At 47.0% G+C, this 22992-nt stretch overlaps 1 protein-coding gene and 1 long non-coding RNA gene across 2 annotated transcripts in view; one reads left to right on the top strand and one right to left on the bottom strand.

Annotated features, from left to right (window-relative positions):
* The window catches only part of LOC137541387 (uncharacterized), a 223536-nt gene extending 214997 nt beyond the window's left edge, over positions 1-8539 (bottom strand). Inside the window, exon 1 of the long non-coding RNA XR_011025143.1 lies at positions 8463-8539. This is a non-coding gene — a long non-coding RNA (uncharacterized lncRNA). The remainder of the gene's footprint in view (positions 1-8462) is intronic.
* The window catches only part of APCDD1L (APC down-regulated 1 like), a 46738-nt gene extending 30534 nt beyond the window's left edge, over positions 1-16204 (top strand). Inside the window, exons 2-4 of the mRNA XM_068262660.1 lie at positions 6659-6833; positions 8782-9313; positions 14395-16204. Of these exons, the coding sequence (XP_068118761.1) occupies positions 6659-6833; positions 8782-9313; positions 14395-15135 (1448 nt within the window). The 3' untranslated portion in view covers positions 15136-16204. The remainder of the gene's footprint in view (positions 1-6658; positions 6834-8781; positions 9314-14394) is intronic.
* Positions 16205-22992: the final 6788 nt, after the last annotated feature.

Here is a 22992-nt window from a genome sequence, read left to right as displayed (position 1 = left end):
CGCAGACACACACCCTTCCTGTACCTCATTGCAGACATCCCCTCCTTCCTGTGCCTCATCACAGAAACACACCCTCCTGTGCCTCATCACAGACACACCCCCTCTTGTACCTCATCGCAGACACACACCCTCCTGTGCCTCATCACAGACACCCCCCTCCAGTGCCTCATCAGACACACCCCCTCTTGTACCTCATTGCAGACACACCTCCCTCCTGTACCTCATCACAGACACACTTTCCTGTGCCTCATCACAGACATACCTCCCTCCTGTGCCTCATCACAAACACACCCTCCTGTACCTCATCACAGACACACACCCTCCTGTACCTCATCACAGACACACACCCTCCTGTACCTCATCACAGACACACACCCTCCTGTGCCTCATCGCAGACACACCTCCCTCCTGTGCCTCATCGCAGACACACACCCTCCTGTGCCTCATCGCAGACACACACCCTTCCTGTACCTCATTGCAGACATCCCCTCCTTCCTGTGCCTCATCACAGAAACACACCCTCCTGTGCCTCATCACAGACACACCTCCTTCCTGTGCCTCATCACAGACACACCTCCATCCTGTGCTTCATCACAGATACACCCACTACTGTGCCTCATCACTGACACACACCCTCCGGTTCCTCATCCCAGACACACACCCCCTGTGCCTTACCACAGACATACCTCCTCCTGTGCCTCATCACAGGAACACCCGCTCCTGTGCCTCATCACCAACACACCTCCTTCCTGTGGCTCATCACAGACACACACCCTCCTGTGCCTCATCTCAGACATATCCTTCCTGTGCCTCATCAAAGACACACCCTCTCCTGTGCCTCATCACAGACACCCCCCCCCCCCCCGTGCCTCATCACAGACCCCCCCCTGTGCCTCATCACAGACACAACCTCTCGTGTGCCTCATCACAGACACACCCCATCCTGCACTCCGTCTCAAGCTGTCTAGTGTGCCTTGTCACAGACACACCCCTTCCTGTCCTTCATCACAGACATTCCCTCCTGTGCCTCATCACAGATACACAGCCTCCTGTGCCTCATCACAGACACATCCCCTCCAGCACTCTGCCTCAGTATCATATCTCTCCGCTCTGTGTCAGACACCTCCACCTTTTCCCTGTAGATTGGTATACAGAATTATAGTGTTCCTCCTAGTTCTGCTCTCTCTCTGGAGTCACAGACTGTATAGAGTTTACATTGCTGACCCCTCCATAGTGTTACCAAATCCCAAAACATCCCATTCCCCTCAAATTCCTTCACCTCCTGTATCCACACAAGACTAGTGATGTGCCATCCACATATAAATTCTACACAATCCTAAAAAAAACACCAAATTCGCCTGATTAAGAAAACAAAAACAGGCGGCCCTCAGAAGGGGCCCCGCGGGGCCAGACGGTAGTGTTTAGCTCAGCTCTGTTATGTTTCTGATTAGTTTCCTGGGAAGGAAGGCATTAAGGCCTGTCTGGTGATGATCTCCTAACCCCGGTGCAGCCATGATAGTGTTTGACTTCGGGATATGAGCTCATGTTTTGCCAGTTCATTGCGAGAGAGATTTATACTTGTACTCATCGAGAAGTATTGCATTCTGCGATTAGGGGTTCTGCTTTTTCCTTTGTGCGTTTCTGACATGAGCCAGAAGTTCTCAAAGCTACAAATAATAAGTCGGGGCCTCTGGATTCTGAAGCCATTCTATAGATAAGGGCTCTGAAGGCCAAAAAGATGGAGACCATTATCTCCACATCTGAAGGATACAGGGAAATGTATACAGGGGGATCTCACTCTCTGGATTGCGTTACATTTCAGGCGGTTGGATAACATCACTGCGTCTAAAAGGATTGTCCACTTTGGTGGAAACTAAAAGCAGAAGCAGATCCAAAACTCCGAGACAGAAACGTGGACAGCTCTGCTGGTGTCTCTCCAGGAAAGAAAAACAACCCACAATCGTCTCAGAAATAACGAGATTGGGGAATGTGATTGGAGACTGCTATCGTTGATTGTGCATGCCGCCAAATCAGGCTTTGCTTTAGATTTCCTTCATCAAAATCATTTAAATAATAACACAAAGGAAAATAGCAAAGAGGAAAATGATGGACTCTTTACCAAGTATTTTATTGCCCAGCCGTCATTCATTGCATACAAGTCATTCCTGTGTCCCCCAGTGAGGCCTCCACACTGGCCAGCAGTAAGTTTGGTCGAGTTTTCCTAAGTAACCTGCTCCAGCCATGTCAGGTTTGTAGGGGGTTTCTCCAGACCGTAGGTGGTCCGCAGGATTTACACCAACGATGATAGACGTCACTTCAGAATCACCCAATGTTTTGCTCGTTGGCTTGGGTGCTTTTAGCGGTTTATTTTGGGTGAGTATGTTACGGACACTGGGCAGTATGTGATGTCATTGTTCCTTGCACCAACTTAAAAGGTACCTGAACTGAAATTTACAAGGTGGCCAAACTAGGCATTTTCCATGCCCCCATAAACTGTGTGGCACCTCTGCTTCCCTGACCTCCCCTTCGTGTTTGAGGTATGCCGTCCACTGGAAGCTCAGACTAGACTCAATCTATCCAAAGGACACTCTTCCAGAAGCATTGTGGCATAAGTCAGGTGTCAGAACCACCCCTTGTATGCAGATAAAGCTGAGCAGAGTGATGATGTCATCGTATAAGACCTCCCCCTGTCCCTCTGTTACATGACATGTTAGTTTTACAGCAGGCTGTACATTTTTATGATGGTCCAGGCTTCAGTATGCAGGTCTGCTTTACAGTTTCAGATGAAATAAAACTTGGAATCGTGTTTTTTCCATTCTTCTGGTCCGGTAACGCCGCATCCTCCCAGCCGGACACAGATGTCTTATTTGTCCTCCGCCTTCTGCGTCTGTTTATTCAGTCAAAATAACATTCGGGTAAAAACAACCAGCTGGTGTGAAAGCAGCCAGCGCATTTGATAAATGTTATTATAAATGCCAGATAATTGTTAATAAGGGCACTACAGGTACCAGCAGTGCTACATTTTGGCCTAAAGCTTTCATCAGGAAAGACAACTGTAAAAATAAGAAATATAAAGTGGAGAGATGACATAATGAGATTATATATAACAATTATAACAATTATATACACTAAAAAACCATTTAGGAAGAGGAGGTAGTGGTGGACTTACCTCCTCCCAGGTTACCCAGTCAGTTTTCAATTTTAAAAATGTATTGCTGACTTTATAAAACTCCAAAAATGTTGACTCATTTCGTGGGATGCAACCTGCTTCCTCAGAGAAACACTTCAGTAGTCTTTAGGTATGTGTTAATCCTTCTGCCTGCTTAATAAACTTCAGTTAATTCAATCCTGAGGAGCTGTGGGATATAGCCGTCTCCATATCCCTCTCACTCCAGGTTCCTTTAAGCTCATTTTATATGTCCCTGTCCCAGAGCGGCAGCTCCTTGGCACTGGTGTGTCAAGACTTATGTGCCAGTGGGCATTGTGCACCCATCACACAATGTGTCAGATTTGTGCCAAGCAGACAGAAAATAGTTCAGCAATGTGCTGGAAGCAGGAAAAACGGCCAATCCTAAGGAACTAAGGTTGTGAAGGGTAGATGAGCAGGCTTTGTGTGATGGCGATAGGTAGAGATGTTGCAAACAACTAATTTTCCATTCGCGAATAGCGAACTCCAACTTCCGCAAATGTTCGCCAATAGGCAGACCTGGCGAACCGCCATAGACTTCAATGGGCAGGCAAATTTTAAAACCTACAAAGACGCAAAGTCGAGTTTTAATCCCTAAAGGGCAGAAAACAGTGCATTCCTACAAATAATGCACTGGACTGATACTGCGCATGCAACTTAATGTAGGAACAATAGCATTAGTGTGCACAGCTCTGAGTGTCAGTGGGCCGTGGAGTGTCACACACAGAGAAATGCAATTGTACTATCAGAATACAGAGAAATAATAATGCACTGGAGTGGTTCTGTGCCTGCAACTTAATGAGGCAACAACAATAGCAATAGTGTGCACACAGCTCTGGGTGTCAGTGGGCTGTGGAGTCACACACACACACACACCACACACACACACACACACACACACACACACACACACACACACACACACACACACACACACACACACACACACACACACACACACACACACACACACACACACACACACACACACACACACACACACACACACACACACACACCTAATACTTTCCCTACCTATCTGCAGCAAGTCTGACCCCGCTCTTACTAACAGTCAGCAAAGAATGAATCCAATATGGCCACCGCAACTGCTTTTTGATAGATGGATCGGGGGTCCAGGAGGGTGTGCTAGCTGATTGGCTGCCATGTGTCTGCTGACTGTGAGGTAAGGGGTCAAAGTTTAGCTCAATGATGATGTATAGGCAGAGCCGGGACAAGGTCCTCTAGCACCCAAGGCTGAGACACCAAAGTGCGCCCCTCCATCCCTCCCACCCCAGCCATCACACACTGATTGCTGTTAGACTAAGAGGCGCCCCAGGGCCCCCAACACCTTCATCTCTAGTTATCTGGGTTGAAGTCACTGCCATGTATTCCCTTTTCTTATTTCTCTCTGCCTCAAACACAATAGGGGAATGATAGCTGACTGAGTTTTGCGCCCCCTCCTACTCTGTGCCCTGAGGCTGGAGCCTGCTCACCCCTGCCTCAGCCCGGCACTGTGTATAGGGAGCGGGTCAAAAAAGCCAAATGTTCGCAGTTCACCGAGAACTTGAAAAGCGAAGATTCGCTGGGACCCCTTAGTGTGATGGAGACCTCTCAGTGTGGTGGAGACCCCTCAGGACCGATCAGTGTAGTGGATACTCCTCAGTTTGGTGGAGACCCCTCAGGAAGCACCTTAGTGGGGTGAAGACTCCTCAGTGTGGTGGATACCACTCAGGAGGCCCCTTAGTGGAGACCCCTCAGTGTGGTGGAGACCCCTCAGTGTGATAGACCCCTCAGTGTGATAGAGACCCCTCAGTGTGATAGAGACCCCTCAGGTAGCCCCACATTATAGCGTGGTGGAGTGAGCTGGCTGCCGCTGAGAACGCCGTGTGATCTAATACAATAATAACACCTTAAACTGAATGTAATTTTTGGATTAGCTGTTAGGAAGGAGAGGGTATGAAAACATGGGGGAACCGCAGAGCTGCTCCTGCCAAGACGTTGTCTGCCGGCCTGGAGATCTCTAATCTGATACACAAGAGATGCTTTACAGCCAACACTGAGCTGGAAAATCGCAATAACACAGTACAGAGCCGATTAGTGGAATTATCAGCAGCTCCCATCTTGTATTCTGCAATCAGCCAAACATGAAGTGGTTTAGTGGCCGACCGTGCCTTCTAATGTGGAGCCAGCTCCTCCTGCCCCCGGAATGTGATCCCAGTCAGAGGACTTGTGTGTGCCAGCCCCACCAACTCAGAGCCAGACCCACCAACTCAGAGGCCACTCAGATCCTGACCCACCGACTCAGAGCCAGACCCATCGACTCACAGCCAGACCCATCGACTCAGAGCCAGACCCATCGACTCAGAGCCAGACCCATCGACTCAGAGCCAGACCCACCGACTCAGAGCCAGACCCACCGACTCAGAGCAAGACCCACCGACTCAGAGCAAGACCCACCGACTCAGAGCAAGACCCACCGACTCAGAGCAAGACCCACCGACTCAGAGCAAGACCCACCGACTCAGAGCAAGACCCACCGACTCAGAGCAAGACCCACCGACTCAGAGCAAGACCCACCGACTTAGAGCAAGACCCACCGACTCAGAGCCAGACCCACCGACTCAGAGCCAGACCCACCGACTCAGAGCCAGACCCACCGACTCAGAGCCAGACCCACCGACTCATAGCAAGACCCACCAACTAAGATCCGGACCAAATAACTCAGAGCCCAAACCCTCGTATACATGGCACGCTATGCTAACCACTATCTGCCTTACTGCCGTAAGGTGCTCTGCCTGAGCATTTATCTGCCTATACAGACATCTAACTAGCTAGTGAACTAGTCCTGATCTGCACAATCCTCGTAACATAATTAGCTTTCCTTAAATGTATCTTGCTATAGTATGGATTAGATTGTGAGCTCCTCTGAGGACAGTCAACTATGTACTCTGTAATGTGCTGCAGAAGATGTCAGTGCTATAGAAATACATAATAATAATAATAACAACAACAACATGGTAGGACATTACACTATGACTATGGTAGGTTTAGACTGTGAGCTCGTCTGAGGAAAGTCAGTGACATGACTTTGTACTCTGTAATGTGCTTCAGAAGATGTTAGTGCTATATAAACACATAGTAATAGTATGGCAGGACTTTAGACTATCACTATGGTTGGATTAGATTGTGAGCTCCTCTGAGGACAGCCAGTGACATGACTATGTACTCTGTAAAGTGTTGCAGAAGATGTCAGTGCTATATACAGTAAATACATAATAATATGGTAGGACATTAGAATAGGACTATGGTAAGATTAGAGTGTGGGACAGTCTGAGGACAGTCAGTGACATGACTATGTGCTCTGTAAAGTGCTGCAGAAGATGTCAGTGCTATATAAATACATAATATGTATATGGTGATGTATGAAGCCACCAGGTAATACACAGCAGTTACACTCTCTCTCATCCACAGGTCTGGTCTATGGAGACAAGCTGTGGGAGGTCCCCATCCCTCCAGAACAGGTCCTCACCCCAGGGAAGCTGAACTGGGAGCCTCAGTGTCAGTACCAACTGCTCCACCTGCAGGACGGAGCCCGCATATCTGCTGTATTGCCTCCTAATATAGAAGGGCACTGGATCTCCACCGGGTAAGGCAAGAAATAACCAAAAACAAAGAAGAACACAAAAGTAGTAGTAAGCTTGGGCTTGGCATGTAAGAATCATGTGTGATTCCGACTTGTACTATAATTTATTATTAATTGTCAGCAACTTGCATTTAGGCCAGTCAAAACTGACCTGAAGTTTATTTGATTGGCTCAAGCTGCATGCAGTCTTTTCAGAAAGTTTGGTGTCTCATGAGAAGTCGGGGTAAGACACCTTTTAAATGTTGGGAGGAAGTCCCACCCTCCCCTTCTCTGCATGTTGTCCAGTGTGGCCACAGAGGATGGGCATGTCCAAGGCTGGGCCCAGACGTAACACGCTTCTCCTCCTAGTGATCCTGAACTCCCTCTCATCCAAAACTGGCCAACAGTCAAAGCTCTGTCAGCATTTTTGTGGAAGCTTGGACTTTTCCAAGAGTTTCTCACGTTAAATCCATCAACAGTCTTTGTTGGGCAATGAGAATCCACGTTTCTTCGGACAGAGATTTTGTGTCCCATAAGAGAAATACAGAAAAATATGTTCTTGTAAAAATGTAGATAAAGATAAAAAATGTAGATACACGAGAAGGTATCAAAGCTGTAATTAACACCCAGAAGTCATTATGGTATATTGATGGCATTTGGTCAGGGTCATCATTGGTCCCTAAGTGCATGATGTTGAGAAAATTTGCGCGTTGTAGCCTTTATTTCTTTTACAGATTGTGCCAGAAGTGACTAGAAAGACTAGAAAAGTTTAAGGCATGCAGCGTGATAAAGTTCTTGCATTTGAAGGGTAATAGTGCCCCACCAAAATATTCTCTTCATTCTGTTCCAACTACATCAATATCTGTCTGGAAAGGTCACACCTTGTTTCTTTCTGGAAAGAGGTTAGCAAACGTGGAACCCGGTGTGCAGACACCTAAGACGTGTGGTTCATCATGAATCATTTTCCACACACTACCATAACTGAGGCCGGATGCCATTCATGATCATTTTGTTGGTCCTTTGTCCACTTTCTTCACTGTGGCCACATCGTCCATCACTGATGGTCTTCCAGGACTTGGCTTGTCTGTGAAGGACATGTGACCACTTTTGATAACCTTTTTCCACCTCACAATAGTGTCAGTAAACGGGTAATCATTTCCGTAAACTGCCATCATCTCATGATGAGTTTGCCGCGCACCGTTACCATTCAGATGCAGGAAGTTTATCACTCAGCGATCCTCAGTCTTACACATCTCCCACTTTCATCACTCCTGACACAATCTGTTAAAGAAATAAAGGATTTGTGCTAGTTGATGGTGGAGCACTCCCCTAGGAAATTGACGGTGATGTGCCACGGCTATTTCTGGCAACACTCCAGAATCTTAATGGCAAAGAAAGGATGAAGCCGGCACCATCTGATGTATTTATGCTCTTTTAATGAATAAAAAACATGCTATCAGCCAATATGCGACGTTTCGAGGCACGTAGCCTCTTTCTCAAGCTAAGCTGTGTATGACAAGATCAAACAATGAACAGTCTTATATAGCAACAACATGTATGTATGGCAGCCAATCCGGTTTGCATGAACAAACAACAACCAATAGAAACAGGTCCTACCTAGTGGACCTGATAGGAGACTACGCTGCTGCCTACCTGATAGGATCGTTTGGAATGGAGTCCCACCTCTCTCACACACGACCCCGGATGAGGCAAACGGCGTCACAATGCCGGGCTGTTGTGCGGTAGTCCGTCCCCACAAGGTTACGAAATAAATAAAGAAAGAAAGAAAGGATGTAATGAGCTGATTTTCACCATGCACTTAGGGACTAATTAAGGGACTCACAAAATGTTATCAATATACCATAATAACTTCAGGGTGACAATTAAATCTTTACGACACTCCCTCATATGTAAGCTGGAGGGAGCCATGGATGGATCGTTAACAGTGTTTGTATTCTGATTTGTCCAATAGATGTGAAGTGCGACCAGGACCAGAATTCCTGACAAGGTCCTACACCTTTTACCCCAACCGCTTGTTCAAAGCTCTGCAGTTTTACTATAGGGACCCTCAGTGCCGCCAGCCCACCTACTCTCTGGTGATCAAAGGTAAACTACGTCTGCGCCAAGCGTCGTGGATAACCAGGGGCGCCACAGAAGCAGATTACCACCTGCACAAGGTCGGCATTGTGTTTTACAACCAGGAGGCCATGAGCGACATCAGAGCCCAGATGAACAGGACTTGTGCTGGCTTTGTCTCCACTGGCCGGACATGGGCACCAGGACGGGTGTATGAGCTTCTCAGCACCAAGGCGGACAGAGACTGCACGGCTGCTGTTAACTTCACCATGCATGAGCTAAGCCTGGTGAGGCTGGAGAAACAGTACAATGGCCAGCAGGTGGGAGGTCTGGTGGAGAAGTTGTTTCTTGGAGACATTCATACAGATTGGCGGGAAAGACCTCACTATCGACCCAATGGATACCAGCAGCCGCTGCAGAGCACTCTGGTGAGTATAAACCATCGTCTCTAAAATAGTCTTATAGAACATGGAGGTACAGCCGGGACAAGGCTCTGCAGCACAAGAGAATCCAAAGTGTGACCCCAACATACACAGTATTTCCTGGTGGCCTAGAAAGTGTATGTCACCTCCCCCCTGCCCTATCTAGTGGACTAAAGTGATCTCTGCTGCCTCCATTATGTACAGTATATGCTGTTACTTTGTGCCTGTACTGATAGTAATCTAGCTGCAGTGTGTGCTGATCTCTGTTGCCTCCTGTATGTACAGCATAAGCTGTTACTCTGTGCCTGTACTGATAGTAAACTAGCTGCACTGTGTGTTGGTCTCAGTTGCTTCCAGTATGTACATTATAAGCAGTTACTATTTGCCTGTACTAATGGTAAACTAGCTGCAGTGTATACTGATTTCTGCTCAGGGGAGGACAGAGACCTTTTGGCCTGGGGGAAAACATAGCTTAGAGGCCCTGTCTTAGCAGCCCCATTAAGGGCTTGTTTACCCTATGAGCGTTTGCATATTTTTTTAAGTTAAGCGCTTGTGCAATGATTCCCTATGAGAGTGTTCACATATGAGCGGTTCGATTATGATCTGCTTCCAAAAGCGCTGCCTGTACCATTTGAGCACTTTGGCTTAATGGAAAGTATAAGGAAATTGCTAAGCGCTTGAAAAAGCGCTTTGTATAGCGATTTCCCGAGCGCTTTTAAGAATAAATACATTGTATTTATTCTTCCCCAGGTCAAAGAGTTCACTGGCATCAGGAAATGAAAAATCTCAATCGCTCATCAAAAGCGCATACAAAAGCACTTACACAGAAGCGCCCAACGCTCAGAAAATGCCGGGTATCGCTTGAAAAAAATCAGCACAAAAACGCTCAGCACTTGCGATCCCGCTTGCGATTTATGTGAACAAAGCCTTATTGTACACAAATATATATCATATTCTAAAACAACAATATGTTTGAGCTCTGATGTGCCCATAAATACATCGATTTTTTTTATTACCAAAAATGTCCAATTCATTTTGACAAAAAAAATACAATTGAAAGTGTCAATCAGACAGGACGGAAAATCTAGGTTGATTGGCGGCAGGGAAGAAGCGGCGGTAGGTCTATAGCCTAAAGTGCTGCACTATATCAAATACGGTAGTATAATGCTGCAGTTTATTGAAAATGTATGTGCTGTGTGTGGTAGGTATTAATTCCTGAACCACCCCTCTGCACAGGTGAGTCATTTTTTTCTTCACTTCACTTTATACTTGCTTTATATTGCAACCAGGCAGCATGGTGGCGTAGTGGTCAGCTCTCTCGCCTGTGCCTCGGTTTGATTCCTAGCCAGGGCACTATCTGCATGGAGTTTGTATATTCTCCTCGTGTCTGTGTGGGTTTCCTCTAGGCACTCCGGTTTCCCCCCTCATCCCAAAAATATATAGATAAGTTAATTAGCTTCCTCCTAAATTAACCCTAGACTACGATACATACATTACACGATATACACAGACATACACTATGACTATGGTAGGATTAGATTGTGAGCTCCTCTGAGGAACAGTTAAGTGAAAAGACAATATACTCTGTACAGCGCTGCAGAAGATATTAGCACTATATAAATAATAACTGACTGCTGCATCAGTACTTCATCTATATGTGTAAAAGGAATCATCAGGCTACAGAAAAAAAAAAGCTTTACTAATCCAGGGCTTCCTCCAGCCCCTGGCAGCCGTCCTGTGACCTCGCTGCAGCTCCCGGTCCCCTCCGGTGCAGATGATGACCTTGCTAGGTCGGCATCCACTGCGCCTGCGTGAGCACAGCTGTCAATCACTCACACGTGGTCTCTAGTGTTCTGCGCAAGCATACCAGCTCTGTGCCTGCACAGAACACTAGAGACCACGTGTGAGTAGACCTGGACCTGTGAGTAGACCTGTAGACCAGGAGCTGCAGCTAGGACACAGGATGGCTGCCAGGGGCTGGAGGAAGCCCCGGATTAGTAAAGCTTGTTTTATTTTTTTTTCTTTAGCCTGGTTCAGCCATAAGAGTTTGCGTCTGTCTGGCCCTGGCAGCTCCCCTCACAATAAAAAAAAAAAAAAAAAAAAAAAAAAAAACTTCCCATAGTTTTCATTATTACTTCAGGGCTAGCTGCTCCTGGCTTCTATAGATTTTCTCTGCTGGCTATTACTGGTGTCCTCCTGGGAATCAGATGGAGAGGTGGGGTGATCATTTCCCTTTTGGTCAGCACATCACTTCCACCTCTCGTCTCCTCACATGCAGCCTTGCCAGTGACCAGACGTTTGTCCATTCCTTATCTATGGGGAGGGAGCCCAGCACTAGTGGAAGCAAGGTGCAGGCAGGGTCAGCAGTTCATGCAGAGACACTCAGACTGAAAGCCAGCTGAACAGTCTGCGTGTCTTCTGCTGCTGTGCAAGAGTCAAGACGACATTGCTATGCATTTTGCCTGTCACATCCATGTCAGCTTCCTGCAGCAGCCCAGGCACCCTGTGACACACACACACACACACACACACACACACACACACACACACACACACACACACACACACACACACACACACACACACACACACACACACACACACACACACACACACACACACACACACACACACACACACACACACACACACACACACACACACACACTTCTTTCATGCCTTTGAGAGGGCTGACCTGGGCTCATCGCACACATTCAGCTGCTCCTCGTGGTCCGCAGTCTCTCTCAGGCCTCTTGCACACTGCAAGCAATTCCGATTCAGATTCCGCTTCCGATTCAGATTCAGATTTGCACTTTGCTCCCTGCACACTGCAAATCGGAATCTGAATCTGATGTAAAAACAGATTAAAAAGCGGAATCTGAATCAGAATTGCTTGCAGTGTGCAAGAGGCCTTATTCCGCTCTAGAAAGTTGCAGTGTGGAGTTTAACAAGTGCATCAGCAGCACTGCAGCCAATGGAGAAGAAGGACAAGAGAAAAAGGAGCCAATACAAAGCCCTGCAGTCTCTGGCCTGACTTGCACCAACAGGACAGCTTGGGCTGGTAACAGTGAGCTGTGGGCGTGGCTGAGTTCCCAGGCTGAGTTCCCTTAGGGCTTGTTTCCACTAGGGCGAATCCGCATGCGGGCACTGCATGCGGATTCGCATACTTAATGTTAGTGGATGGGGCTGTTTCCACCTGTGCGGCGTGCGGGAGCGATTTGGCGGCGGGCCAAATCTGCACGGCGGGACCTACAGATTTCGCCTGCGTCGGGAATCCGTGCAAATCGCCGCTAATGTATTTAATAGTAAAAACGCATGCGTTTGTTACATGCGTTTTTACCCGCGATTTCGCGTGCGATTTCGCACCTTTTTCAATGTTATTTTGCCCTGGCAGTGTCATGGTTAATTTCGCATGGCACCCTGCCATGCGAAATCGCACGCGAAATCGCGGGTAAAACGCATGCGGAAACGCATCCGCATGCGTTTTTACAAGCGTCGGAATGCCGGCGAAATCGCGTCGCACTAGTGGAAACGGGCCCTAAGTTACTACAGTAACCCGACTTCGGCGCCCTAATTGATTAATGAAGAGGGGATGGGGGGGGGGTGTAATGTGCATAAGCTATTACTCTGGCGTACGTACGAAAAGGGCGTCGGGAAAAAAGGGCGCGTGGTATAAACGTTAAATGGAAATATCGTTTATAGAAATATTGTGTAGAATTTTGTTTAGAAATAGTGTTTTAAGAATTTATAAATCACTAAATAATGTGTATGAGATCCGCAATTCTTAAAACGTTAATCTTCCCTGTTTGTAAAGTGAAACTTATATTTACGTTTATTAAAAACCCTCCCTGTACCTATCCCTAACCCCTAGACCCCCAGTTGGTGCCTAAACCTAAGACCCCCCTGTTGGTGCCTAAACCTAAGACCCCCCAGTTGGTGCCTAAACCTAAGACCCCCCAGTTGGTGCCTAAACCTAAGACCCCCCAGTTGGTGCCTAAACCTAAGACCCCCCTGTTGGTGCCTAAACCTAAGACCCCCCTGTTGGTGCCTAAACCTAAGACCCCCCAGTTGGTGCCTAAACCTAAGACCCCCCCAGTTGGTGCCTAAACCTAAGACCCCCCTGTTGGTGCCTAAACCTAAGACCCCCTATGGATAATAATGTTTTACAGACATTAATAAATAAAAAATGTAAATAAAAAAATGTAAATTATTTTTTTGGGTGGATAATAATGTTTTAGAAATGTTTTAGAAATAGTGATTTAGTATCTTCATAAACGTTATTCGTCACGGGCTCATTTTGTAAAGTTAAATCATCACAAACAGTTATAAATCCTTAAAAATCTCCGGGCGCCGTTTGTTAAAACGTTAATAATCTCCGGCGCCTTTTTTTCCCCTGTTCGGCACCCATTAAACGATATTTATAATGGAAGTGAATTGGGCGCCCTTTTTGTCCACTTGTCTCATGCGCCCAAATCTACTGCTTCCATTACTCTGGGCCTGTACTGAGATTAAGCCAGCTGCAGTGATTGCTGATCTCTAATGCCTCCAATATGTACAGTATAAGCGGTTACTCTGTGCCTGTACTGATAGTAAACTAGCTGCAGTGTGTGCTGATCTCTGCTACCGCCAGTATGTACAGTATAAGTTGATACTCTGCCTATACAGATAGTAAATTATCTGCAGTGTGTGCTGATCTCTGCTACCTCCAGTATGTATAGTATAAGCGGTTACTCTGTGCCTGTACTAATAGTAAACTAGCTGCAGCATGTGCTGATCTGTGCTGCCTCCAGTATGTAAATTATAAGCCGTTACTCTGTGCCTGTACTGATCGTAAACTAGCTGCAGTGTGTGCTGATCTCTGCTGCCTCCAGTATGTACAGTATAAGCTGCTACTCTGCGCCTGTATGGATAGTAAACTAGCTACAGTGTGTGCTGATCTCTGTTACCTCCAGTATGTGCAGTATAAACGGTTACTCTGCACCTATACTGATAGTAAACTAGCTACCGTGTGTGCTGATCTCTGTATGTACAGTATAAGCTGTCTATATTCTTTCTGTATAGTAATTGGTGTTTGTGTTTCTCCTCAGCACCACCGACATCCGTGCCACGCCTGCGGGATTATCTACAGCTCCGATGAGCACAATCCGCCTGTGCTGCCCGTGGCTTCCATCCCTGAGGCCCACCTCCGCGGTCAGTGGGCGAGCAGCCAGTGTGAAGTACGCCCGGCAGTCCTCTTCCTTACCCGCTACCTGACATTCCACGCGGACAACCACACCTGGGAAGGATTCTATTACCACTACGCCGACCCGCTCTGCAAGCACCCGACCTTCACCCTGCGTGCAGTGGGCCAGTACAGCAGCGGGGGTCGCTCTTCATACGTGGCCGGCGGCAGGGATCTGGTGTTCACAGTCAGCCACGTTTGGGTGAGGCCGTTAAGCCACATCATCTTGCAGTTGCTGAACTCCTCGGGGCCCGGAAGCTGCGGCGGGGCCAGCGTGTGGGAGACCGGAGAGGAGAAGGACATCACTGCCACTGCTGGCTGTGATGTTCTGGGGATCCGCCTTCCTCACACGGAATACGAACTCTTCAAAATCGAGCAGGATGACCAGGGACGCCATCTGCTTTTCATGGGTGAAAGGCCTACAGACGGGTCCAGCCCATCAACGCCCCAAAAACGGCCAACGTCCTACCAGCCGCCCCTCATCCAGTGTTCCCAGGAGCCCACCGAGCCCCGGAAACAGTGGCTCCTCACGGGTGGTGCGCCCCGGCCCGACCCCTGCGTCCTCCTTGCACTGTGCATCCTCTTACATATCTTAAGACATAACTGACGGACGGCAGCTGTTTTGTCAGGTGCGGCGGTCTGACCCCCACAGATCCGGGATAATCTTATCTTCCACCGGGAAGGATAAAAAATCTCAGCGTTTCCCGCTGCTGTTTGTTTTGTTTAAAGATTCTGTACATAGTATTCTGTCCAACAGACTCGCTCAAAGGATCGATTTTATTATTTTTTTACTTTTTGTAAAAGCTAAAGAACGGCTCTGGATTGATTTTCTACGTCAGATGTTGCCTCAGAAACTGGACAGAAGAATTTGAGGCTAGCGCACACTGAAAGGTGCGAGAAAGACTCTGGGAGTTATACTGTATATAACAAGGATTCCTGGATTCATATGACTACTGCCTCAGGGGGCCGGGAATTGTATCACTAGGGCTCAGGCTCTGTGCCGTCCCCATGAGAAGGGACCGCTCCACATAGCTGGATCCCCTGTCACTGGGAATTGTGTGACAGGAGCTCTGGCTCTGTGCCGCCCCCATGAGAAGTGACCGCTCCACATAGCTGGACCCAGAACGGATGCCAGAACATCACATGCCTACTGCCTTAGGGGGCCGGGAATTGTGTGACAGGGGCTCCAGCTCTGTGCTGCCCCCATGAGAAGTGACCGCTCCACAAAGCTGGACCCCCATCACTGGGAATTCTGGGAATTGTGTGACGGGGCTCTGGCTCTGTGCCGCCCCTATGAGAAGTGACCGTCCCACATAGCTGGACCCTGTCACTGGGATTTGTGTGACAGGGTCTCCGGCTCTGTGCTGCCCCCATGAGAAGTGATTGCTCTACAAAGCTGGACCCCCATCACTGGGATTTGTGTGACAGGGTCTCCGGCTCTGTGCTGCCCCCATGAGAAGTGATTGCTCTACAAAGCTGGACCCCCATCACTGGGATTTGTGTGACAGGGTCTCCGGCTCTGTGCCACCCCCATGAGTAGCTGGACCCCTTTAACACAGACGCCAGAACATCACACTTGGACTGCTGTTTGGTTTATATAGCAATATAAAAATTTGATATCAACTCATGGAAAACACTGTACCTCCTTAATTTCAATAAAATCACAACTGGGCTAATTTATCAAGACAGCTGCATTAAAAACTGGAATAGATGCCCAAAACAGCCAACTGTTGTCATAGTTACAGCAAACGTCCTAAAAGTACCCATTCATGTTACAATTTTTACTGAACAATTATATTTTCAGACCGTATTGCAAGAATACAGAGAAGCAGATCCAACCTGAATTATCACATTATCTACCGTTTCCTTAAAGTACATCTGGTGTAAGAGGAATATGGAGGCTGACATACTTAATACTTTTAGCCACAGCCCCTGAACAAGCATAGAGCAGATCAGGTGACTGAAGTGTGACTGGATTAGCTGCATGCTTGTTTCAGGTGTGATTCAGACACTATTGCAGCCAAAGAGATCAGCAGGACAGCCAGGCAATTGGTATTGTTTAACAGGGAATAAACACGGCAGTCTCCATATTCTTCTCACTCGCTGGTCGGATTTTTTCATAGCTATGATCATAGCTGGTAGGGATAGGATCACAAGTTGGATGATTTAGTAATGTGGATAGACTTTATACAAAGTTTACTTTCAATCTGAAAGATCTTATTAAAAATATGATTGTTTGCTATAAATTGTACCATTAATGGGCACCCAGCGACACCCTCAGGCCTTAGTAGGGATAGCAGGACAAAGAAAATGAATATTTGTAGAAGAGTGCAGCAGCAGTGACACCTTCAGGCCACAGTAGGAATAACAGGGCAGGGAAATGAGTACAGTAATATCTCGTTATAGTAAACTCCAAAGGACCAGGAACAGTGGTTTACTTTAGAAGAAACTGTCAATTTAATGCACATAAACGTATACTATAGTGCTGGTTTTTAATTCAGTCAATAATTTGGAGTCATGTTTACTAATGGCATTGTATTGAAAATGCAAACCTAAAAACCATTTTGCAAATTTTTTATTTCTAATGACACGCAGCCAGCCACAGCGTCCAGTGGCCACCAGGGTCAGACCACACAGAGACACGCAGCCAGCCAGAGCGCCCAGCCAGAGCAGAGACAAGGTCCTCCAGCACCCAAGGCTGAGACACCAAAGTGCGCCCCTCCATCCCTCCACCCCAGCTGTCACACACTGATTGCTCTTAGACTAAGAAGCACCCCAGGGCCCCCAACACCTTAATCTCTAGTTATCTGGCTTGTAGTCACTTCCATGTATCTCATTTTCTTATTTCTTTCTGCTTCAAACACAATTAGGAATGACAGCTGAATGAATTGTGCGCCCCCTCCTACACTGCGCCCTGAGGCTGGAGCCTCTCCAGCCTATGCCTCGGCCCGGCCCTGCGCCCAGCGGCCACTGTGGTCAGACTCCGGACAGTCCCCTTTGCCTTACTTGCAGAATACAATACTTGTGGAATACAATAGCAGATACTGCCGCTGTTACTCCTTAGCAAGGTTGCACATTTGATAGACAGACTACAAGTGCTCTGATACCTCTGCGGGCGGGACTTCGCACGGGTTGGACTGCATGATTATTGGCCGCATTTTGAAGAGAGGCTGCATGATTGGCCCAGGTGTGAACAGGAAGTTTTGTGTTAGCCTGTTACAGGCGCATGCAATGATTTCTCCAGCCTAGGATTTTTGTTGCCTTGCTATGCAGTAGTGATGGGAATTTCAACTCTTCTCAGAGAATCGGTTCTTCTGAATCGGCTCCCAAGAAAGAGCCGGCTCTTACGGCTCTGAATCGGCTCTTCATTGAATATCACTAGACACCACTCAGAATCGGAGTAAAAGCCCCGCCCCCGTCTCCATGACAACGCCAGACTGCTTATCTGACTGGGGCAATCCCTCCTGCTACTGCTCTGCTCCGCCCCATATACTCCTACAAGCTGAAAGAGGAGGACTACATCTCCCAGCATGCCTCAGCGCCCTTTATCACAGAGCAAAGCAGAGCTGTGTGGGGTGGCTGAGGCATCGGTTCTTTTAAAACTGAGAACCGGCTCTTGACGTTCGCAGCAAAGAGCCGGCTCATTCGCGAACGACCCATCACTACTATGCAGCTCTAGACCTTGTAGTCTGTCCACCAAATGTGCATCCTTGCTAAAGAGTATCAGCTGCACTATTCATTGCACCCCATTCAGGCATCAGCTCACCTGCCAGTGTGAAGAGAGCAGCAGACCATGGGTTTCACACTGACATATTACGCATGCACCACCCACTAACAAATGATGCATGCACCACCTACTGACAAATGATTCATGCACCACCCACTGACATGCTCCACCCACTGACATATGACACATGCACTGCCCACTGACACAAACCGCCCACTGACATGTGGTGCATGCCCCGCCCACTGACATGTGGCGCATGCACTGCCCATTGAACCATGACGCATTCACCACCCACTGACATATGATCAAGGCTGTGGAGCCAGTACAAAAATCATCTGATTCCGACTTAATTTTATGAAACCACCAACTCCAGGTACCCAAAATTGCTCTGACTCCACAGCCCTGCATATGATGCATGCACCACCCACTGACATATAACGCATGCACCATCTACTGACATGATGCATGCACCACCCACTGACACATTACGCCTGCACCGCCCACTTTTAACGATGTTCAGAGTCAGCATCATATGGGGCAAAAAAAACATGTTTACTTTGCCAGGCGCTGCTCCCATATACTAATGCTGGTTACACACGAGATAAAAGTCTTTGGAAAATGAAAGATCACAGATCAATTTTACCACCTTCCATCCTTTCATTGTCTATGATATCTGGAGATCTCATACACACCTTGTTGAATGGACAGTTGTCTGCAGATCAGATCCACCAGAATGAACGTGAAAGATTAAAGGACACCCGAGGCGAAAATAAAGTAATGAAATAAACAATTGTATCCATCTTCTCCTAAAAATGACTTACGATATTCCAGTTTTATTTTATGCTTTATGCTCTAATATTGTTTTTGCTCAATGCCGCATTCATTGAAGCGTGCCAGAGCGAAAATCTACGAACTATTGATCCTTTTTATCTCTTTCCTGCTCTCAGAAGACATTTTCTGCTAGGAAAGTGTTATATAGTTGGACTTTCTTATCAGTGAGGGTCACACTGTAGTCACTTCCAGTCTGAGTCAGCCACTTACATACCTGATAGTTAACTCTTTCAGACAGAGAAAGAAAAAAAAAAAAGGAACACAGCATAGTTATTTGTGAGCCAGGTTGTGTACATACACGTCTATCTCATCACGTCTTGTCACCTCGGGTATCCTTTAAGGCTAGGTTCACAGTGGGACATTGCATATTGATGCAACGTTAAAGTCACAAGGCAACATTACAACGCAACACAAGAAAGTGGTACCATACATTAACGCTGCATTACCGTCGCATACAGTAGGTAAAGTATACAGGGCAGGCAATGAAAAGTTTGCTTCCCTGTACCTGGTAACGTTTGCGCTTAGAGGTAACGCATTGCAGCAGTGTTGTAACGTTACAAGTTACAACAATGCTAACGTTGCACTGTCATCGCATTGCAGTAAACTGTGCTATAAGACTTTAACGCAGCACCGTAACACCCCACTGTGCACCTAGGCTCAGAGATAAATACAGTAGCAGTAAAAAGTATGTGAACCCATAGGAATTATATGGACTTCTGCACAAATTGGCCATAACACGTGATCTGATCTTCATCTAAGTCACAATAGACAATCACAGTCTGCTTAAACTAATACCACACAAATAAATGTTTCCATGTATTTATTGAACACACCATGTAAACATTCACAGTGCAGGTGGAAAACGTATGTGAACCATTGGATTTAATAACTGGTTGAACCTCCTTTGGCAGCAATAATTTCAACCAAACGTTTCCTGTAGTTGCAGATCAGACGTGCACAATGGTCAGGAGTTAATTTTTGACCATTCCTCTATACAGAACGGTTTCAAATTCTGCATTATTCTTGGAATGTCTGATGTAAATCACTTTCTTGAGGTCATGCCATTGCATCTCAATCGGGTTGAGGTCAGGACTCTGACTGGGCCACTCCAAAAGGTGCATTTTCTTCTGTTTAAGCCATTCTGTTGTTGACTTACTTCTATGCTTTGGGTTGTTGTCCTGTTGCAACACTCATCTTCTGCTAAGCTTCAGCTGGTGGACAGATGGCCTTAAATTCTTCTGAAAAATGTCTTGATAATCTTGGGAATTTATTTTTCCTTCGATGACCACAATCTATCCTGGCCCTGACAGCAAAGCAGCCCCAAACCATGATGCTCCCACCACCATACTTCACAGTTGGCTGGATGGTGTAATGGTTAAGGGCTCTGCCTCTGACACAGGAGACCAGGGTTCGAATCTCGGCTCTGCCTGTTCAGTAAGCCAGCACTAATTCAGTAGGAGACCTTTGGCAAGTCTCCCTTACACTGCTACTGCCAATAGAGAGCGCCCTAGTGGCTGCTGCTCTGCTCTGGCGCTTTGAGTCCGCAAGGAGAAAAGCGCAATATAAATGTTATTTGTCTTGTCTTGTCACAGTTGGGATGAAGTTTTAATGTTGGTGCGCTGTGCCTATTTTTCTGCACATAGTGTTGTGTGTTTCTTTCAAACAACTCAACTTTGTTTCATCTGTCCACAGAATATTTTGCCAGTACTGCTGTGGAACATCCAGGTGATCTTTTGCAAACTTTAAACATGCTGCAATGTTTTTTGGACAGCAGTGGCTTCCTCTGTGGTATCCTCCCATAAACTCCATTCTTGTAAAAAAATTTATGTATCAAATTCGCTAATATGGATGTTAGCATATGCCAGAGACTTTTGTAAGTCTTTAGCTGACACTCTAGGATTCTTCTTCACCTCACTGAGCATTCCGCGCTGTGCTCTTGCAGTCATCTTTACTTTTCACTATATCTAGGCATGGCGAGTACCCCCAGGGCTAAGGATGAGTGTGACAGGTACTTAAGTGGAGGGTAACGGAGGCTATGGATGAGTGTGGCATGTACATGGGGAGTTGAGGGCATGTGGCAAGTACCCTGGGGTACAGAGGAGTACCCTAGATAGCCCTGGGAGTGTGGGGCGGGTACTCCAGGGCCATGGACAAGTGTGGCAGGTAGTCTAGGGATGCAGACAAATGTGGGAGGTACTCCAGGGGCACGAACAAGTGTTTTGGGATCCCCGGGGCAGTGAACGAGTGTGGGGAGGGTCCGACAAGTGTGGCAGGGACCCCGGAGCTGTAGATGTGTGGCAGGAATCTTGGAGGTGTGTACGAGTGTGGGGAGGGGCTTTTTCAGGAGGACATTGGCTAGGGAAATTGCCTAGGATAATGTGGTGTCTTGAATAAAACGAGTTAAAAATGATTTTTAATTTTTTTTCAGTTCTGTTTATGAGGTTCCGGCTGCAGGGCAGGTCTCTGGGCATCACATTATCAGAGGGAGCTGCCTGATGTAGCCACTAATCACTACCAAACCCTGCCCCTTAAAGTGGACCCAAATTAAAAATACAAGATTTCAGAAATAAAATCTATTTGATAAATTATAATAGCAACTTTTTTTCAGCTGCATGACGACAAATATAAAATCTTTTACATTTATTGGAGGAATCCCTCCCTTCCTTTCACATTGCCGGGACAGAATCCGGCAATCTAGTAGATTAGAAGGTGTCTGGCAAAGGAGGAATTGCTAAGGGCTGCCACCTGTATAACCCTAGTTATGAAAAGAAAAGAGTGAAAAGCATGCACTGAAATGCTCATAGGCTTGAAGGAGTGTTCAATTATCTTTGTATGTGTCAGAGTGGTGCAATTAAATATTTTGATTTAAAAAAAGGTTTGGTTTGAGTCCACTTTAATTGTAGTGGATTTCTGACTTCTGGCTAAAGTGAAACTTCCAGACAGGAAGGAGCGGGCTTGCTGCTATGTTCTTTCTATCACCATAATGGGGCGGGGAAGAGGAGGGAAGCCCAGCAAGCCCACTTCTTCCTGTATGGAAATAAGTGATTACAGGCAGCCCAGGGCTCAGGTGTGTTTCAAGCAATGACTAAATTAGGAATTGTCAATGATATGCGAATAATTTTAAGTTGATGCAGGATAATGCAATTTCTGTATGCAGCTAAAAAATTAAAACATCAAATCCCACCTCGGTGATAAAATGTGGATCCCACCTCAGCGATAATATAGGGATCCCACCAGAACCGGGACAAGGTCCTCCAGCACCCAAGGCTGAGACACCAAAGTGCGCCCCTCCATACCTCCACCCCCGCAATCACACACTAAGAGGCACCCCAGGGCCCCCAACACCTTAATCTCTAGTTATCTGGCTTGTAGTAACTTCCATGTATATCCTTCTTATTTCTTTCTGCTTCAAACACAATTAGGAATGACAGCTGAATGAATTGTGCGCCCCCTCCTACACTGCGCCCTGAGGCTGGAGCCTCTCCAGCCTATGCCTCAGCCCTGGATCCCACCTTGGTGATAAGAACATGGGGATCCCACCTTGGTGATAAGAACATGGGGATCCCACCTTAGTTATAATAAATGCATGGGGATCCCACCTCAGTGCTGCAGACTGCGGCTAGTTTACCATTACAATACTTGCAATTAATTATGCTGCATTTCAGAAGGATCACCTTGAGATGAGAATGTGCGCTGGAGGACACACTTCCTGAGCACAGCAGGCAGGGTGACCATCCACTAAAAGCTCCGCCCCCACACTCCAGCTTCCACTTATATAGGGCGACTCTGTACAGTGTCAGCCACAGCTCCTGATATACCTTCTCCCGCCCAGTGTCCATCCCCCGGCCACTACTGATGACATCACACATCCTAGGTCTGATATGCCTCCTCCCGCCCAGTGTCCAT

The sequence above is a fragment of the Hyperolius riggenbachi genome, chromosome 12 (genome assembly GCF_040937935.1).
Source record: "Hyperolius riggenbachi isolate aHypRig1 chromosome 12, aHypRig1.pri, whole genome shotgun sequence".
NCBI classification, from domain to species: Eukaryota; Metazoa; Chordata; class Amphibia; order Anura; family Hyperoliidae; genus Hyperolius; species Hyperolius riggenbachi.
This window is presented reverse-complemented; position numbering and strand designations above follow the sequence as displayed.